This window comes from Miscanthus floridulus, chromosome 5 (genome assembly GCF_019320115.1).
Source record: "Miscanthus floridulus cultivar M001 chromosome 5, ASM1932011v1, whole genome shotgun sequence".
Lineage (NCBI taxonomy): Eukaryota > Viridiplantae > Streptophyta > Magnoliopsida > Poales > Poaceae > Miscanthus > Miscanthus floridulus.
Genome location: NC_089584.1, coordinates 33,941,487 through 33,962,229, shown reverse-complemented (window position 1 = coordinate 33,962,229; position 20,743 = coordinate 33,941,487). Strand labels below are relative to the sequence as shown.

General features: G+C 42.6%; 1 protein-coding gene across 1 annotated transcript; it reads right to left on the bottom strand.

Moving 5' to 3' along the window:
- Positions 1-4,764: 4,764 nt before the first annotated feature.
- Positions 4,765-18,954, bottom strand: LOC136449809 (DNA gyrase subunit B, chloroplastic/mitochondrial-like). Its single transcript, XM_066450007.1, has 21 exons — positions 18,656-18,954; positions 18,446-18,572; positions 17,454-17,534; positions 17,243-17,356; positions 14,238-14,294; positions 13,251-13,352; positions 11,699-11,849; positions 11,529-11,605; positions 11,141-11,245; positions 10,159-10,229; positions 9,026-9,167; positions 8,656-8,754; positions 8,417-8,545; positions 8,158-8,272; positions 7,957-8,024; positions 6,957-7,070; positions 6,771-6,887; positions 5,783-5,836; positions 5,599-5,704; positions 5,169-5,299; positions 4,765-5,082 (listed from the first exon to the last, which is right to left on the bottom strand). Exons 1-21 carry the CDS (start codon positions 18,805-18,807, stop codon positions 5,014-5,016), a joined length of 2,181 nt encoding a protein of 726 aa, XP_066306104.1. The 5' UTR covers positions 18,808-18,954; the 3' UTR covers positions 4,765-5,013.
- Positions 18,955-20,743: the final 1,789 nt, after the last annotated feature.

Sequence of the window (20,743 nt, the reverse complement as noted above, 5' to 3'; positions counted from 1 at the left end):
TCATTGGCTGAAATAGATTCTGGAATGACGGGGTGGGGCAGAGCGGTGGGTCCGGAGAGCACGCGCTCGTTTTTGACTGACGTAGTGACGGGTGTATTTGGGAGTAGTAGCTTGTGTTCGTAATTGCTAGATTTACCAATGAAGAAAGGATTATGGCCTGTCCGACAAGTAGGAATTTTGCGAAATACCACTGTTGAAATTGCACCAGATCTTATTACATTTCTGAGATATTTCTGCGTTCCGAACTGAGCATCAATGAACTTGCTATGCTAGATCGGCCGGCCAAGCATTTCGGATGGCACTCTCGTGTCGTGGTCTGGATTAGATCCATCACGAGAGCAAATTGTAGTGGCGGAGGTAAAAAAAAAAAATTTCCTCGTCTGCCCCCGACTTACTCAAAGTACAGATTTGTGGCACCAGCACACTCATAAAGTAACGGGCTCCTGTTTGCAGGTGGGGTACGAGGTTCGGGGTTTTCTTGGACCGGGTGAGGAGTCCTCTACCTTAATACGAATGCTCGGGAACGCATGCTATCCCTGTAGTTTAAGTTTTTTTTTATAAAATATAGTTTATTTGATTAAATATTTAAAATGCATGTTCAAGATTTATTTCAGCACCAAGGTATACAATGATGGTTTGACCCAAATTCTACCAAGTGTACAATTCATTCTTTCAATACATTTTGAAGTTAAACTGACGTTTGAAACACCACTCATGCTAAAGCATCCTATTCTTAGTGCATCACGACATGCTTGCTCCACAGTCTACACACACATATATTCATCGTCCCATTACTGGGTACAGTTTGGTGTGCACTGCTCAATTTTCTCATGGAATTCTGAAAACTGGTCAAATCTTTGGGTTTGACATGTGTGTGTACGGAGTATAAACGAAACCGGTCTCCCACGTCCAGCCGGAGTGACGCGTATTTTTTTGGCTTTGTTTATTCGGGTTGCCATTTTTGTCCTTATTTTGACACATGGAGATAGAGCTGTCCTCAACGGTTGCTTTATTAGCTTTCTTTCTAAAGCTTGTGGGACCTTATTATGAACGTGCCCGTGATTGTGGGAGCATACGACCAGCAAACGAACAAAGCCCAAGTAAACATTTGGCAGCTTATTTTTTCCGAGAGAGCAACGAGTGAAGCTAGCTGATGTGCATGTCTGTGTTTAGTTCGTGAATTTTGAGAATTTGGCTACTGTACCACTTCCTTTTTTATTTGGCAATTAGTGTTCAATCATGGACTAATTAGGCTCAAAACATTTGTCTTGCAATTTCCAACTAAACTGTGCAATTAGTTTTTTTCGTCTACATTTAATGCTCTATGCACGTATCACAAGATTCGATGTGATGGCTACTGTAGCACTTTTTGGGAAACTTTTTGGAAACTAAACAAGCATAAAACGATGGACGTGCTGGTCATTGCTCTTTAATTACAACGTGTTCGTTTCGGCTAGATTATAAGTCATGGCTGAAAGTATTACTGGTCGGTTTGGTATAAGAGAAAAATATTGTTCGTTGGCTAATAAGCCAAGGCTTATAAGCCAGATACAAACTGCCGAACATGCTGTTAGTGGACACTATCTGCTCCCTCCGTTCCAAATTATAAGACGTTTTGGCTTTTCTAAATACATTATTTTTATTATGCATCTAGACACAGTGTATAGTTAAGTGCATAACAAAAGTCATTAATATAAAAAAGCTAAAACGTCTTATAATTTTGAACGGATTAAGTACTGTTTACGATGGACAAGTATTGTTTAGGATGATAACACGGTCACAAATGGCAAACTTCAGAATTTATTTCTGCAGTAACTACACAAAATTATAACCTACAAAAGTAATTTCAAGAGGTAATTACACCAACACAGCATCCTCTATAGACTTTGGGCGTCGATCAAGTTCACCTCTTAATGCATTCTGTTGATTGTCGTCGTTGCGACAAGACTTTCAGGTTTCAGCACCACGCGTGCATCTTCCCGCTATCACGGCATTGTTCTTCCAAGCAGAACAATATATGGGGCCCAGAAATCCCTCGTTCAGTAATCAGTAATCCTGATAAAGTTAACAATAATCCATCCTTGAAACGTACCCACCAGTTTTTTCACAGAATATGGAGAAAATTTACCGATTATTCTATAGACAATCTGAATAAGGATGTGTTTGGTAGAGATCCAAATTCTCGTACAAACATTTTGGATTGAGAATCAGAATCACTAGGTCAGTTTGGCTGTGGGCTGGATTCTAATTAAAAAATCATATAAATGAAAATATGCTCCCAAAAAATGATTTTATGGCCAAAGAACAACTTAAATTTAACCCCATTTTAAGTTGTTGCACTTAAAATGGATTAACTAGAAAAATATGTTGAGAAGGAAGAATCAAAATAATTGTGAAACCATGTTTTCACCATTTCACGTTTGTAGACGGTACATAGCACCAGCGGCTCCTCTGACCGGTTGGTCAGGACGTCCGCCTGGTACTCTCGCGGGCAGGGTTCGAGCCTCCACGGGTGCGCTCGTTTGCCTGTCCGGAGTTAAAAAAATCCCCTCACCTGTCTCAAGTTTCCCAAAGCACAGGCAACGGACCGGCCCACTCACAGGGTAACGGGCCCCTGTGTAAGGGCGGGACACGGTGTTCGGGGGTTTTCTCGGCCTGCGTGAGAAGATCTTCTTCCTTAAGCACAAAGTTGCGGGGCTGTCTGCCCACCATAGGCCGAGTTTTTTTTAGACGGTACATAGCGAATCGCTCCGAGGAAAAACGTTTTGCTGGCTCTGATTCTACCGATTTTTGTAAAAATCGAAAACGATCCATGGTGCCGAAAGGTGTCTGTATCGCTCCTTTTTTTTTACAACAGTAGTATCGCTTAAGGTTAATACTACAGTCGGCAGGATCTTTGCAACCTTCTTTCAGTCCACCTATATAATAGTTAGCTCTGTACTATTAAAGCATGACTCATTTGTCTCTCTCACAAAGTTTCTCAATTCTTTTATCTAAATCAGTTGTAAACTTACAGTTCGCTTTTCTTTCCTCTCCTCTCCTCTCCTCTCCTCTCCTCTCTACTTCGCCTCCTCATTCAGCCGAGCCTGCTATTACACCGGCTCTAGGTAACCAACCGCCAATAATACTGGCCGATTTCAGGTTCGAAATGAATGCATGCACCTGGACGTGTTGGAGGCTTTGTTCACGTCTGCAGTCTGCTGGAGAGGTAGAGTGAACACACTTGCGTGCTCTCTCCTTCAAGTTTTGAAAGTTACTCCGTACGTATTTGTTTGGCTTCAGACCGTCCATGCCCGTATCTTGCCGTCATCACGGCAGTATTCAGAGAGCAGAGCAATGCATATATGCGGTGTGACCTCGCGTATGGCATCTTCTCGCCGCGACGTGGAAGCTCTCGCTGTTCCATGAAGCCACGGAAGGAGGCCAGATCGAATTTAATTCTTTGCCTTCTTAGGTGTAGGTTTGAAACGCAGTAATTTCATATGAATCATACAGGAATTTTACAGGAATCAGTTCAGTTTCATAGGAAAAACGCAGGAATAGAAAAAAAATCCCGCATTCTAAACAAGCCCTTATACGGTGATGAGTAAAACAAGAATAAGGTTACCATGATTTTATGAGCCGGCACGGCAAAACATTAATATAACGAAAATTAGTTGTTCCATTCCCCGCAAAAAAAAAAACCCTTAATAGGAGCCAGCAAGGTTATTTAGTTAAGTCAATCTTGTATCAATTTTCTATACGAGATTACTTTATATGCATTTATTATGGACCTTGAACTTATTTAGATTAAGGTTTAGTCAAATCTAATTAAATCTAATAAAAATGGCGACAGTATCATGTGCAAACCAACCAACATGAGCAAATTTGGAAACTATCAATCAGGACCATTAGATGTTGATCCAATGGATGGGGTGAGAGATGCGATTTTTTGCGCTTGAGCCCCACACCTGCCGGCCTTTTTTTTTGCGCTTAAGCCCCCTCACCGCATCCATTGGTTCAACATCTAGTGGTCCTGATTGAGAGTTTCTAAGTTTATACAGGTTGGTTGGTTTGTACCTGATATATTGCAAAAAAAATAGCTACTTCATTATCATTAGTATAAGTACTACACATTTCCCATTGCAGCAGTAATCATTACAGTGATGAGAACTCTAAAAGCGGACCAAAACCGTCAGCGAGAACCCAGGATAGCGAACTGCTCCGACGACCAACCCTTGGATGAAAAGTGACAGTTTTCCTCTACAGCGGGCTCAAAGCAACCGAAAAGTACGAGTAACGCGCAACGCTCTGCCTGAACGATGGGCCACCAGTTGACGAGGGTGTACTAATTTTCCCAAACAAGTTCATCGAGCTATCGCCGTTGCTTGGCCATAAAACGTGGAAGAAACCAAATCAGTTGCGAGACACGTCCACGCAAGTACACACTTTCGTAGTCTAGCAATTTGCTCACATATCAACTGGGCTTAAAACCGTCCAAAACATGACGGATTCACGGATTCAAACATCGGACTAATGACTAATCCATAGTTCATACAGATACTTACTGCCAGGTTAAAAAAAGGAGACACGTAATCATAAAGCAAGTATTAGGAGATAAATAAAAGCATATTACACCGTATCTGAGGCTCGATGGCAGCATCGAACCCACAGCGGGAACTACACCCGTGAGCACTCAACTCCGTCAAGCCAAAAAATGGCAGCACCCCAAACCCATATCAGGGAACGCACCCGTGAGCTCTCAACTCTGTCAAGCCAAAATGGTTACCGCGACAAATGAATCAGAGTTTCCGTTAGGAGTGCCAGGAAACCCGACTCTCGTCATCCTGGTTCCAATGTTTCTACCCTACGTTTTCTGCTACTCTAGCACCAAAAAAAATGTTGGCAATAGCACCAAAAAAAATGTTGGCAAGGTATCATGTTTGCAACACTTGATTCCTGTTGGAGTGGTAAGAACAGCAGCAGGTTGATCTTCTATATCATACACAGAAAGGTCGGCCTAACTTGATGTCTTCAAATGTCAAGTTGTTCTATGCTGATCGTGCTAGCAGCTTCCTGGATCAGTTGCTTCCTATAATCAACCTGGAAATATGCAATATGGAGATCTAGTAACGTGAAGAATAAATACATTATCTTGGAAGTGCTTTTAGGAATCTTCGGTTGCTTACCCGGGCACCCATAAGTGACGAGAACACAACATTGGCCTCAGCAGCATCTTCAACCTTAAGCTGCTTCAACAGCCGCCTCTCAGGATCCATCGTTGTTTCCCACAATTGCGCAGGCATCATCTCACCCAAACCTGTTGCGACACCAGAGAAGCAAATACAATATAAAGATGAAGGAATCATAAGAGCCACGGAATATGTAAAAACTTGAAACCGACATAAGACAATATAGTAATCCAGTCAGGGGGTGAATGGAGAAAAATAAGCTGGTGGATGGAGGTGGTGGAGGCGATGGTACCAGTTTGTGAGGTTTGTCAAGATGATATGGAGGCAATTAAAAATGCACATTGATGCAAGAAATATGATTTGGGTTTGATGTGCCAGGATATTTTCTTCGAAGTTCATAGTGTCCATGATCATTAGTTAACTGTACCTTTAAACCTCTGGATATGATATGATGCATTTGCAGGGAAGGTGTTGACTATTTCTTTGAGATCAGCATCATCATAGCAGTAATGTGCTTGTTTTCCACGCTCAACCTAGCACCGCAACATACACAACTCATAAAATTGATCAATTCATCTTCAAACTTTCTAAACTTGAAGCCACAATCAAACCTTATAAAGAGGAGGTACACCAACGTAGATGCAACCTTCATCAAATAATGCTCTCTGCAAATTGTATGAGTAAGGAAGTCAAAACCTTCATTGTTCAAAATATGAAAAAAAGGGCGTACCCAGTGCAGAGAGCTCCCGCTCTGTGCGGGGTCTGGGGAAGGGTGTTAGTGGCAAGCCTTACCCTCGCCTGTGCAATGCGAGGAGACTGCGACTCGAACCCGGGACCTTCCGGTCACAGGCGGTAAGACTCTACCGCTTGCACCAGGCCCGCCCTTCAAAATATGACAATAGTATAAAACATTTGCCAACATTGGTACGGACAGTTGCTAGCTCAAAGCAAAATCTTTTGTGGAAGTTCAAAACAAACATGCTAGTAACAAAAAAAAAAACGCTAACCAATTCTATATACCTAGTTCAACTTGTGCAAACCAAAACCTGGCCCTACAAGGAAAAGCGCCAACCGAGCCCCTAAAGTCCTATGGACTTCTGTATACTGAAAAAGACAGTAGCCCTTCGATGGGCTGAACGCTTGGGTAATTGGGTTTGACCAATACCATGTCACATTATCACCCGGAAAAGAAAATTCATGTTTCAGACCAAGGGGCAAGGGCGATCACGCATTCACACTGTTTGGATATTTGTGGGTTTTTCTGCATTGCCAATAGGGTACTGAAAAGACTTTCGGATGAAGAAACAGTCGTAGACTTTCCTTCGGGTTTGACCTGTTCTCAACACCAATTCTAAGCCATATTGCAATTTTCACCCCAAAACCCATTCTAACCCAACTATCAACCATTTTAGTTTCACTTTTCAGGCGAGCATTATCTAAATCAAACCCTATCATTTAGACCTATTCACAGAATCCATCAACAGATCTTGTAGACAATTAAAAAACAATGTCAACAGTACTATAGGCTGCTCAATCTGTAAACACTTATAAATGAAACAGATGAGGTACTTCAGTTTGCAGATGCTTCTTGGTACGTACTTGATATCTGAAGAAGAACGTAAGGAGGAGAGTCCGGATATGTGCCCCATCAACATCAGCATCAGTAAGTATAACTATCTTATGATACCGGAGAGCCTCCTTCTTAAAATCCTCACCCTAAAGTATAATATATTTGATAAGAGCAAAGAAAAAGAAACATAATAAGAGAACAAGAGAGCATGCAACCTTCACTCCTAATCCAAGCGCAAGAATAAGGTTTTGGATCTCTTCATTTTTGTACATGGCTGCTTCATCCCTTCTTTCAATGTTGAGAATTTTACCTCTTAGGGGCAAAATAGCCTGCATTCAGTTGTCCAAAATTAGATTCAAGTGAATGACAGGAACGTGTCATGCAAGATGCTGACAACTGATTTAAAGAAAAAAAAATAGACTGGACTCTCTTCTCATATTGTATAGTAATGAACTAATGGCCTATGCACCACAAATAAAGTGCATATGTTCTAACCATTTTGTTGACAATTCATGTGAGACAACAACTCTACTTCAAACACCGGCGTGCACCTTGCAACTGCTAGGGTTTTGTAGCAAAAGCTAAATAATAGAATCTTTGTGAATCCAGGAAGCACTGATTCTAAAGAAATGAAAGAGCATACAACTACAACCAATTGCTCCATCTATACGAATAGGGCACAATTTACCATGCTCAAATTCCATTACAACTGTAAGGGCAACTCCAACAAACGACTTTTAAGCTAGCTATTTTTCTCATATTTTAATAGAAGAGAGAAAAAAGCTAGCTCTTGCACACATTTCAAGGTTATGTGAGAGTGTCATGTGGGGCTATCCATGTTAAAAGCTATGTGCTAAAAGTTAGGACTATTGGAGAAGCTGGCTTAGAGCTAGTAACTAGCTCTAACCATTGCGGGTGGCCTAAGTCTAAATTATATGTGTGTGTGTGTGGTGGGGGGGGGGGGGGGGGGGGGGGGGATTGAAAGAGGCTCTGGAGGTTGACACCACAAGGTAAAATGATATTTGAAACCCGCATTGGTGGTATCAGTGGCTAGAAAGCAAGAATGGGTTAAACAAAAGCTTCTCCATCAAAGTAGGCCAAATCAAACATTATCTAAAAGTAATCTACAGCTCTAAATATCAACAGGAATCTCCTGTGATGCTCGTGGTGCTATAACTGTTGAACATACTGGGAAAAAAGATGAACAAGCTTTACCTGAAATCTTCTATCTCGTCCTTGCTTTGCACTACCACCCGCAGAATCACCTTCAACAATGAAGATTTCTGCATTCATGTGTGATCAGCAAATGTCAAAGCCAAGAAGCGTGTGCAAAAAAAGAAGTGTGCAAGAGGCCTAAGCCTGATTGAAATTTGAACCCAAGGACGTTACACATTGCCAGTATAAATGTAGACTCACCAGATTCTTCAGGATTAGTTGATGCACAATCAGCTAATTTCCCAGGGAGTGAAGAAGATTTCAACACACTCTTTGACCTAACTAGTTCCCTAGCCCGCTTGGCTGCCAATGAAGCCTGCAACGAAAGGAGTTTATCACATACTGCAGCAGAACAAACTAAAAAAAATCCCAGGGAATCCATCTTGCAAGAACAATAAATAGGATACAAAATATTTTTCCCCTTCAAAACAAATGTGTAATTATTACAAGAATCAGGTACCTTGAGAGCATTAAGGGACTTTGATAGGATTGAATCCAGAACATCTGGATGAACCTCTAAGTACTCTGTTAAGTTTTCTTGAACAGACTGTTCGACTATTCTCCGTACTTCTGGATTTCCCAACCTTGTCTGTGAAAGATAAGGAAACAAAATTGACCCAATATTAGGAGTAGAAGAAATGGTATGGCATCAATCATCACACAAATTTAAGGACCATGGCAGGAAAATCAAGCTAATACCTTGGTTTGACCCTCAAACTCTGGACTAGGGACCTTCACTGAAATGACGCATGTCATCCCTTCTCTTACATGCTCCCCACTCAAGGTAATATCCTTATCCTACAACGAGCAGCTGATATAGTTGATTATGTTTTTCAATGGTTGGATAAATAGGATTCAAAGGTTCACTTCAAAGACTTGCAGACTGTTTCATTGGTTGGATAAATAGGATTCAGAGGTGCACTTCAAAGACTTAAGCAGTCCACAGTACCAATTAAGAAACAAACCTCCAATGAAATGGTTTAGAATCATCTGGTTACAGTTGAGTATAAGAAAGACAACAGGGTGCATTTGCAAGGAACCGAAGAAACAGCAGTCTGTACATTATCACCTTAATAGTCTTTGACTTCTTTGCAAGGTTATTAATGGTTCTTGTCAATGAAGCCTTCAGGCCATCAATATGAGTACCACCATCAATAGTGCGGATACTGTTTGCGTATCCTAGCACTGTATCAGAGTACGAATCAGAAGACCTGTAAATGGTGACAATTTATTGCTTCAGAAGAAAGCACAAAATTATTCCCTCAGAGTCAAATACTTAATTTTGGAATAGAATATGGTAAATTGCAAAACAAGTCCATGAACGTGCCAGATAGCTGCAGGTGGTCAATGAACTGCAGAACCATGGAACTCTGTCCACAAACTTGACACAAGACAAAAAATATATATATATAGTGGATATATATCAATCAAAGTTTTAAAAATTCATCAGGATTGACCCTCGAACTTTTTTAGCAAAAACATTCAGGCCACATAAGGTACCACATTTTGAGAACTGTTTCTCCTTGCTAAAATGAACCAGACAAGATATCCCAAACACTGTAGATACGTTCAATCAGACAAACTGTTTCTCCTTGCTAAAATGAAAAGATGTGATGCAGTGCATAAATGTAACTGTACTACTCCCTCCATCCTGAAATACAAGGTATCGAAGGTTTAAAATTTATCCCAAATTATAAGGTATTCCACATTTCTCAACCCCACCTATGCATGTGCCTTTTAACCCCATCCATGAATGCATCCATGCATGCCTTTTAATCAGTTATCTTGCCAAAAATGACTCATGTAATTGGTAGCCAAAATCAATGACATGCATGCATGCCTTTTTAGACTATGGTTACTAGGAAATTAAGCAAGTTTACAACCGAATAACTAATTATTATTTAGGGGCTTTAATCTTTTGTCAGACTGAAGGGCGGGCCTGGTGCAAGCGGTAGAGTCTTACCGCCTGTGACCGGAAGGTCCCGGGTTCGAGTCGCGGTCTCCTCGCATTGCACAGGCGAGGGTAAGGCTTGCCACTAACACCCTTCCCCAGACCCCGCACAGAGCGGGAGCTCTCTGCACTGGGTACGCCCTTTTAATCTTTTGTCAGACTCTTATTTAGTAATAAAATTGTTTGGATACCTTGTATTTCAAGACAGAGGGAGTATTTTGCCAAAAAAAAAACAAGGAAAAAATGTTTACCATTGAAGGGAGACATCCACTGTTATACCATCCAACTCCTTTCTGAATGCAATCGGGTCATGCAGGGGTTTCTAGGTCAGAAAGCACATCCAAGAAATAGAATTAGGTTGGTTTGTTGCTGGGTAGCAACAATACAATATAATGCTTTGCTAGTTACACGCAAAACTAGACTTCAACCTGATGGCTTCTTTCTACAAGTGAAGGCACACGGAAGCCTCAACAGTACTTATTACTAACATGCAAATTGAAATTATTGCCCCCACTTTGGTGCAAGTTGATACTAGTCCCTTCAGAAGAACAATAAAGAAATACATACGACAAGCAATTATAACAAAAATAAGAAAAGATCATTCAGCATTTAACATTTCGTAAGTACTAGGGAGAAGAGAGTCAGTTCAGTACTTCAGCCTATGACCATCTGAAGAAATGCGAGCATTCAAGCATTGTGATAAATTGGTAAAAGAAAAGTTATTTGGCTCACTAGGTCACTAACCCCAAGTGCTTAGGCCCTGGTGGTCTTTGGTCAAGTTTTGGTGGCGTTCTTGCTCTAGTCTGTGGCGCGTATGCATGGAGGGGATGCTCAAGGCTCGGGGGTTATTTAACATGGCTCATCAGTCATTGTACTTTCTCTTAAATGAAATGACACACAGCTTTCCAGCGTCATTCGAGAAAGAAAATCACAATCTAATTTTGTGATCAACAATATAGCAGATCATGGTTTTTGAGGCGTCACCTATGCGTCCAGGCATACCCCCAGAACTACAGGATGCCACAACACCTCAAAAACGACATAGAAAAAACAACAAAGTATAAAGGTAGATCTTAATACTTTTTTGTGGGTCCACCAGAAAATGCAATTCAAACCTGTAGGAAAAACTTATGTCTAACGGACACTCGGAATATAAAACCACTTCTACATTTTAAGAATCTTAGCAAACATGGAACTGGATGAACATAGAGCTTCATATGATGTAGAGCAAACCTTGTCAGTATTCAACCATTTAACATATTCAACAAGGCCACCAGCATAACAGTATTCATTATGTTGAACTGTGTGCCCTTCTTCCTTTGTCAAGGTTATTGTCAGCTGGAAAAACATAATGGTTTAATTAAACACAGGTGTGTTATTCACATGAAAATTATTACAGCTAAGCTGTGCATGTGTACGAACATGAGATAAAAAACACTTAAATGCAACAAAAAACTGATGCCAAACCCAATATTTGACTCTTAACAGAATTTTAACTAAACACCATTGACACAAAAAGAACAATATGCATGTAAAAGATGACCTAACAAAGAAATCCCTGCAAATCGGGCTAACAGGGCATAAGACAGTGTGTAAGTTATCTAGGAGAAGGATTACATACCTCAGGATTTAGAAAGGCAAGCTCCCGAATGCGACTGGAGATTGTATTGAAGTCAAAATCGATCGTGGTGGTAAATACTACATTTAAAATATTGGTTAACCCCTGGAGCAGCATCACTAGTAGTGATTAGAAGTTAGACAGAGAACTTATTTGTAAGAATATGAGCTTACTATCTTTATCAGGCCAAAATCTGATGCTTGTTCCTTGACGAGGACTTGTTTCACCAGTCAATGTGATACTAGATAGCGTTGTCGTTGGTTTTCCCCTTGAATAGCTTTGTCTGTATTCGCTCCCACCACGCCAAACAGTAACTTCAAGTGCCTGGGACAGTGACCCATGATGATCAATTGTATCAAAGGCGTGAATCAGGCAGGGATAAAAATCTAATCTAAAACATGTTAACAAATGCAAGTGACACCTGTTTTCGTATAACTCCAGCAGCACTCCTGGTGGTACAGTATAATGAAAATTTTCTTACATGGAAGCTAATCGAAAAATAATTGTGAAGTCGAATTACAACAAAAATGCTCAGTAGTGACACTACAGCGTAACGTGCTTTACTCCGACAAAAAATCACAGCATGAAGCAGAGGTAGGACCCACAGAAATTTTTGTACAATAGATGCTGGACTGTATTATAATTGCATATGTTCTTTTTCCAGGTAAGTTAAGACGTAACACTACGACAGCCAAAACCTGTGTTTAGCATATTACTAAATACCACTATGATGGTGTTCTGATAGCAACCATCATAGAGTTCACGTGGTATAGCCATAGGCTGAAACATTGATAGATAAAAGCTGTTTGCATAACTACTAACTATACATCTGCCAAATCGTAAAATAGTATGCCATGTTATGCTAAACTATCCAGTAAACAAAAATGTTTTCCCTTTTGGTATATCCTTCCCTCAGCCTATAACCCTTGAGGAGAAAGGCATGATTCCAGACAAGCCAAGATGTGTGCATAGGTTTTATTAAAATGCTAAATAATGGTCAGTTCCTTTCAAACAGTTGTGCCCTTCAACATTTTACTTCTAGATAACCTGTTTTTTTTCATTCTTTGCTAATCTAGCCATAAATACAAGTCATATCAGAATCAGAGAAACAAGTCAACATGGCAATTAGTCCTGTTGGCTCTCACCCCAGCCCTATTGCTTCTGATGAAGTTGGACCAGGTATCAACATAGGGACAGAAATCAACACTATACAATAGATGACATTGGCCAGAAAAGAAACAGGCACATATTCTGATAGTTCTCATACTTCAACAATGTTAAGTTGTTAACATTTCTAATCTACCATTTACACCTCAGAGGAAAATTGCAAAGGACTTGTAGTCCTTACCATATTTCAGGTATCCAGTAGCTAGCTAAGCCAGATCGCAGCAGCCGTAAAATGTTAGGGAAAAAAATATTTTAGTCCTCTGTAATATTACTTCTCGATTATTGTTGTCTAGACTTGAGAGGTAGTAAGGCTCTGCAACATAATTTGTCTAGACTTGGGAGGTAGTAAGGCTCTGCAACATAATTCATGGACTATTCACACGGCACACTATAGAAAATGAAGCTACTAGATTACTATCTTCATCTTCAAAAAAGATAAACTTGAATCTGCAAACTTAAGAGCATTTAACTAACTTTGCTATCACCCAGCGAATCATCTTTAACTATAGAACTTCTCTTATTTTATTTTCAGAACTAATAAGAGATCAAAATACAAACCTCTGATAAAGCATTAACAACTGATAAACCAACACCATGAAGCCCTCCAGAGACACTGTAGCCACTCTTTGAACCTCCAAATTTGCCACCAGCGTGCATTAACTGCATCGTTAAGACAGCAAGTTAATTAACATTAAGATTTCAAGTGTTCACATCAAGAAAGACATAAGAGTTTAGAAATGACAAAAATGCTTTGATAACTGAGTTAGCAAAAATACTTAAGGGCAGCAAGTAACCAAACAAGCACCAAATACTTGACAAACAAAAGAACAGATAAAAATCCAAGTTTTGCATTGCTGAAATCCATGCACATAAAAGTTCGCTCAATAGCAGAACTTCTGTTTACACGGTGATAATCTTAGGCAACAAAACAATATGTCTGCATTACTAAAGCAAACAATCCAATAGGACGTATGAAAAAAAAAAAAAAAAAAAAAAAAAAAAAAAAAAAACCCTAAGCCCAGAATGAAAATAAATTCATCATCACTTGAAGGAAGCTGCCATTTTTATCCTTCTTAAGAAGAGATACATTGAAAATTTTTCCTTCTTTGTTCATTGTCCTATGCTAGCTGTAGTTGATTGTTTTACAAAATAAGCTAAGAAATAAGAATAAAATCACTGCAATTTGTAGAACGTAATCAGGCTCGCATGGTTTTGTTTCATGGGCATACAACAAATGCAATAGCATCACCTGTGTAGCTACAACCAAAAGGAACAAAATGCGCACCAATTAAAACATTTTGTGCATGGACATGAGTTGATCAAAAATATATAATAACAGAAAATAGTCCCCAGGATTAAAATATTGTACCAATACCTAAAAATATTAATAATAGGTAGGAATTTGTCAGATGATGTGCTCTCTTGCACAGAAAAGGAAACATAACTAAGTATGCAAAGAATTTAAAATGGTTGAAAAGTCCAATAAACAACATTTCGAGTCTGTAAGATCTAAAGAGGGTTACAAAAAAAAAAGTTAAACTATACCGTTAAGACAGTCTCCACACAAGATTTCTTTGTCTGGGGGTGCATATCTGTAGGAATCTGCAGTACATGAGATTAACGAACTCAGTAAAATGACAGACTAAATGATACTCCGTGTTGGCTGATCAGTGCAAGATGATACATGTCAGGTAGTCAAAAATTTTCATTTAAGTTACTAAAATGGTACGAGGAACCAAAATTTTAAAGCTCAAAAATCTGGCAGCAGTTGTTCAATCAACACGCTATTTGAACTAGAGCACAGAAATCCAGCAAACCTTTATAAAATTCAGGCAAACTGAACATTTTCAATTGACAGCATTTTACTATAGGGTATGTTTGGTTCCAAGAATTGGGATGACTGAACTGTACTGGCTCTCCAATTCAAACACAGGGCTCAAATGAACTGCTCTCTAATTCTAATTTGTGTTTGGTTGCTAAAAGATTAGCACTCTGAAATAGAATCACAACTGGACCTGGTGTACCCTCCTTTCGTCTTTGTCAACTTTTGGTTTGTGGGCTCCATGGCCAAACAGCCTGAACTCCAGACCCCTCTCCCTCCATGATAAAACTCCAGTATCTCCTCCACAGCCAAGCTCAAGCCAAGGCCATGAGTTCTAGCAGCTTCTAGCCCAGCTCGCTCTCATGCAAAACGTGCCATGGGATTCACCTGACAGCAGCGGCGATGGCCTGTGGTGACCATGAAGATCATGTCATGGTGACCATGGAGGTCGCCCCGGCAATGGCAACCATGGATTTCGCCATGCAGTTCCAGAGGCTAATCATGAACCTTGCCCCTGAACCGTATTCAAGTAGCCAGAGTACGGATGAGGTTGTGGTCGGTGGAAAATAAGCAGAACAGGAACAGGAAATTGGCCTGGGAGAGAGGAGGCAACAGTGGCCATGCCAGGACCTCAGGGCTCATGGAGCTCGTGCCCAGCCCCAGCATTAGCAGCCATAGAGCTTCATTCCTATGGTGGCAGTCATGGATCCCACCTCCATGGATTTTGGCATGTTGGCAACCATGGAGCTGTTGGAGCGGAGCGGCATGGCTGAGTGCAAGCCATGCGTGACTCCAATGGAGGAGCAGCTGAAGCTGACGAAGGCCAGCACCGCGGCGAAGGTGGATGCAACACTCTACCGGAACATCGTCGGCGGTCTGCGCTACCTAGTCCACACGAGGCCGGACATTACGTTCACCGTAGGCTACGTCAGTCGCTTCATGGAGGATCCTAGAGAGGATCACTGGGCTGCGGTGAAGCGGCTACTACGTTACGTCAAAGAGACGGTGGATCAAGGGATCATCTTTCCCAAGACCGGCGGGAGTAGGCTGCAGCTCACTGTGTTCAGCGATGCAGACATGGCGGTGGACATCGACAGACGACGGAGCACCTCTGGCGTGCTCGTCTTCCTCGGGTCGGCCACAATTTCATGGTTGTCGCTGAAACAGAAGGTGGTGGCGCTATCTACGTGCGAGGCAGAGTACGTAGCGGCAGCCATAGCGGCGTGCCAAGTTGTGTGGCTACGCCGGCTGCTAGGCGAGCTGACCGGCATGGAAGCTCACCCACCAGCACTGATGGTGGACAACTAGCCCGCCATCGCCCTCGCGAAGAATCCAGTTCTGCACGACCGGAGCAAACACATCGACGTAAAGTTCCACTTCCTCAGGGACTGTGTCGATGGAGAGCAGATCGTCATCGAGTTCGTCGAAACTGGTCGGCAACTCGAGGACATCCTCACCAAGCCACTCGGACGACTTCGACTCACGGAGCTGAAGGAGATGATCGGCATGGAAGGGGTACAAGGGTTAGCAGTAGGATTAGGGGAAGATTGTTAGCTAATCTGCTGTTACCTTGTGTGAACACAGCAAGGAAAGGCGGCGCCGAAAGGCCCCCTGCTATGATACTGTAGCCGCTGCAGGTGCAGGCGTCGCACGGCTCACCTGCAGCACTGTAGGAACATGCAGTGGCCGGCGCAGAGTCAGCCCTGTCAGTGTTATCTAGTTACTGTTACAGCATGTGGGCTGTACTAGGACTAGATAGATAGAGTTGTATAAATAGACATACACGGCAACTCAGTAAAGAGAGTTCCGATTTGCCATCTCACAGACAGGGCTTCGGCCAACGCTGGTGTCTTATATTGTGCGTGCTTGCTCTGTTCTCCCTTCTTCTTCTAGCTCCAGACATAGTGCGTGGGATGGACAACGCCTGTTCGTGGTCAGCACGGCTAGTGGATGCTCGGCAACACTAGCGGGTGCTCGGCAAGACCGGCGAGTGCTTCACTCGCCTGAGCCGGTGATCCTGTGGGCCAACAGAGCTCATCCCCATGGTGATCTTATAGACCATCAGGCAGTCAATGGAGGTGCAGTCAAACTACACTAAGGAGTCGGTAGTAACTAGTGGCCCATGATGGTGCTTGATAGCAATTGATGGTGACAAGAGTCCAGCAATGGTCAGAGGGGGGGGGGGGGGGGGCACAGGACAAACTCGTCGTTTCCAGCAACATCAGGGGTCAGGCACAAAATCAGAGGGGCTGAGGTCCAAATCATGGAGGCCCCCTTCTAGCTGTCCTACAATTCAGCCTTAAATAGGTTCTAATTGTAATTCCGATTCCCAGGGCAACCAAACAGAAGAAGAATCAGACATGCCATAATTCCAATTCACCAACTCCGAGTCCAATTGTGCAAACCAAACGAGGCCTAATAGCTAATATTGAGAGTATAAGCCTTTATGCTTCTCTCTAGTTATCTTTACTTTGTTAAAGCTGATCCCAGCATTTTATCTTCTAGACACGTTAGTGGTTACAATATGCTCTTTAGTTGTTTAGTTTGTTATGCTTTATGCTATGTCAAGTACTGCTATTGCCTATATATGGAACTACAATTATGGCATCATCGGCACCATAACCATGGAAATCACAACCACATGTGTCCAGAATATTTCAAAAGCATCATGCGTTGAAATAATTCCTTAATAAAAACCATGGAATTCAGATTTTTAGAAACTGCATACCCCACGTCCATTGTCTGTTACACTAACAGAATTGTCATCATGAAGAACTACATCGATCTTCGAAGCGTGCCCCGCTTGTGCTTCATCCACAGCATTATCCAAGATTTCGTAAACCTATTATAAACCAACCAAAACAATGACCAAACAAGATATAAAGTAGAACGCCCTAAAAACACACAGAAACAGAAGCATAATATCGCATTTAATATACCAGATGATGCAATCCGCGTGGTCCTGTGCTCCCAATGTACATACCAGGCCTTGTGCGAACTCCATCTAATGCTTCTAGGACCTAAAAAATACCAATTGAGCATAAATAACTCCAGTAAAGATTGTTAAGTTCTATACCACACTAGCAAATAACTCCAGTGAGTGGCAGCATTGATAAACTAATAACACATTGTTAGCTTATTGACAGTAATGATAAAACATGTAAGAAACAATTAAGATCTGAAATTGTTTCAAAACCGAGTGGCCATGCATCTTCCCACTGCCTTAAGATCTGAAATTGTTTCAAATCTCCTTACCACCCTTCAACTTTCTGGACCAACATCTTCCCACTCCCAGGTGCCAGCCCAGCAAGGCAAAGAGCCCAACGCAGAGGCACCCCACACCTCCCAAGCAAACTCCGTGAGGACATGCACAAGTCATCCATCGGCGGCCTACGCTGCTTCTCTCCGACTCTTCTCTTGCCCCTCCTTCCTACTTGGAATCCTAGGTAGGAGAAACCAGTGGCCGAGCAAGACTCACTGGATTTTAGACTCAGCAGTCAGCTGAGCGCCAAATTCAAAGCATTCCTGCTGTGAGGCAGCCACAGCCCACAGGCTATGGCTGCTAGAAAGCGACCCAGTGCCACAACGTGGGTAGGGCACAACAGCAACAAGGCGCGGCACCATGGGCGGCACACAGCAGCAGGGTGTGGCCACCAGCCTGGCACGCCGTACATGGCACCATCTAGAGGTAAGCACGCTGCAGGCAGCACTCTAGCAGTAAGCAGCTTTTCTTCTCCTGCTCCAATGGCGATTATATATACAACCAATGACTAACCTGTATGTATATCTTCAGGTTCAGATGCTATTGTTAATGAAAGATTTGAGGAATGAACCGAATCCTCATTAATTATGTTTTTTACCACTTTTATGTTCTGACCACTATGTTGTGGTTCTAAGTGTGGAATTGAAAAGAAATTGCAGCAATAATCACCTGGACATTGGCTGCAGTGTACTCGGCGGCCACCCGCTTCTCGTGCATCGCCTCAGACGCCGTCGTTGAGGCCATGAACGCACGCACCGGGACCCCATTGCGCCGCGAGGCCGCCGCCGCCACAACCCTACAGTAGGAGAGGGGGATAGCACCATATCATTAACCGTCCAGCTCCCAGCGAGGGAGGTGGTGGGAAGCGGGAGGACGTACCTGGGCCCGAAGAGGAGCCGAGGGACGGCGGCGGTGGAGCGGGGCGAGGGGAGCATGCGGGAGGGGAAGGGTCCGGCGCCAGTGGAGAGGAGTCGGCGGAGGAGCGCGCGGAGGTGGGGGGAGGGAGGAGTCGGCCGGAGGAGTAGCGCCATCCGCGTCGGCGAGCCCTCGCGCTCGCGGGCTCCTTGGTCTGGGCTTGCCGGCCGCCTACTTGTGGCTGAGAGCAGCCGGGGGCAGGAGGGGCTGGGGTTTAGAGGGGAGGTGTGGGTAGTGGATGAGGAGCTCGCGACTTCGCGAGGACGAGGACCAGGGTTTAGGGCGCCTCGGATTTTTACGAGGGGGCTTTGCTTCCGGTGAGGGCATGGCCGCATGGGCCAGCTAGCGGCTGGTGCGGTGGCGCCTGTTGGTTGCTACCATATCGTGCGTGGGCCTGTTCACAGGCCGCCTGCCGATGAGCAGTTGTTGTGGGCTAGGGCCTGGGAGGAAGAGTGGAGTAGTGGACCTTATTGAGCCGAATTAGAGGCTGGATTGCGCGACTAAGGCCCGTCTCAACGAAATAATAGTGTTTTTCTCTCACAACAAATCAGCATCATCATCCGTCGTTTTTCTGGTCAGCCGAACAGGCTAAGTCATTCACGCCTCCAAACTCCATCTCAGCCCATCCTACTATACAGAGTAGAAACATGCTGCAAACTTCATGTGGGCTTACGGGGGCTCGGCACACACACACCACCGTTAGACTAGACCCACCCCTTACGTGGTGTCTGCCGCCAGTCAGGTACTCGACGTTACACGAGAACTATCGAGCGCTTCCTTCATCGATTGGAAGCGGCATGGCAAGAGATCAACATTGTCCTTAACTTTTATGAAAAATGCTTCGAGTCAAATGAAATTACCAATTTTCTCTTGAGCACTTTCAATACATATAGTTTTTTTTTATCAATCTTTTTTTTTTTGTAGCAAACCTCAAAATCCTCGTTTCACAAAATTATCACCAACACAACAATTTTTACGCTTGAATAGATAGCAAACATAGCAAGTCCATAAAGTGAGAGGCAAGGTATTCAGTTAATGATCTTGAGATTGGCAGAATGGGAATTGGCGATTAGTACGGAAGGAAGTTAGGATGAAGAATTGGGTCTTTAGTACTGCTTCCTGCCTTCTCATTACAAGATATTGACGCTAAACTAAATCGGCTAAAAGAGTTGCTGGAGTGTTGTATTTGGGCTGCCTGCTAGGTCGGTGGACACTGAGGACATAGACTGAACAAAAAAAGGTTGTTTTGGGATTATGAGATGGCCAAAGTGCTACATATTTATGCATAGTATCTTAATTTTATACATATACTACATATTAGTTTTACAATAAAATTTGGGCATTTGGCTGAATGCCTTGAATCAAGAGAGGTCTTCCTCAGAAGTCTATGCTTGTTACAGGAGCTCTTCATGTGTTATGCAACACCTTCATGGCAAATACATTGCTATCTTCTTATAGGCGAACACATACATTCATGCATAATCTTGAGATGATTTATCATAAACAATCGTTATAACTGATTGCCTTTTAGTTGTATTTTAGGAATACAACCTTCATGTATTTTAGGTTATCACCACTTGCCTTTCTCTAGGTTTCAGAATCTCTAATCAAGAATACACGGATGGTCATGTGATGCAAAAGAATATTATTGTGGGCCTGGTTGGTGGAGCTCCACCCCTTGAGTCTTTACTTCAGCTCTTTGATTATCTGATGAAGTGATTTTGGTGGGGACCAGGGTGAGGAGCATAGAAGAAGTGATTTTTGAGGGGGATTGAATGGGGGGCGGGGGGTTACTTCCCATTATAAAAGGAAAAGTGATTCCTGTCTAATTCCCACCGTAATCTAGCTGTATTGTACCTATTTGGTTGTCTAGGGGCGCTGCTCGTGGAGAATTTTGAGCTAGGAGTGCTGCAACGATCTCATATAGCAGAGCGTTTTTCTTACAAATAAAGGCTTAATTTTTGAAAGGATGTCTTGTATCCTACTATATTCAATAGCTAAAATGAAAACAGAATACAAAGTTCTTCAAAATAAGGCCCATCACAAATTCGA

Coding starts and splice junctions, on each gene's coding strand:
- LOC136449809 (XM_066450007.1), bottom strand. CDS start 18,807: ATGGCGCTACTCCTCCGGCCGACTCCTCCCTCCCCCCACCTCCGCGCG. Junction 10,230..11,140: donor AATGGTTGAATACTGACAAG/GTTTGCTCTACA, acceptor TTTCTGACCTAG/AAACCCCTGCATGACCCGAT. Junction 9,168..10,158: donor GTGGATGTCTCCCTTCAATG/GTAAACATTTTT, acceptor CACCATTTACAG/GTCTTCTGATTCGTACTCTG.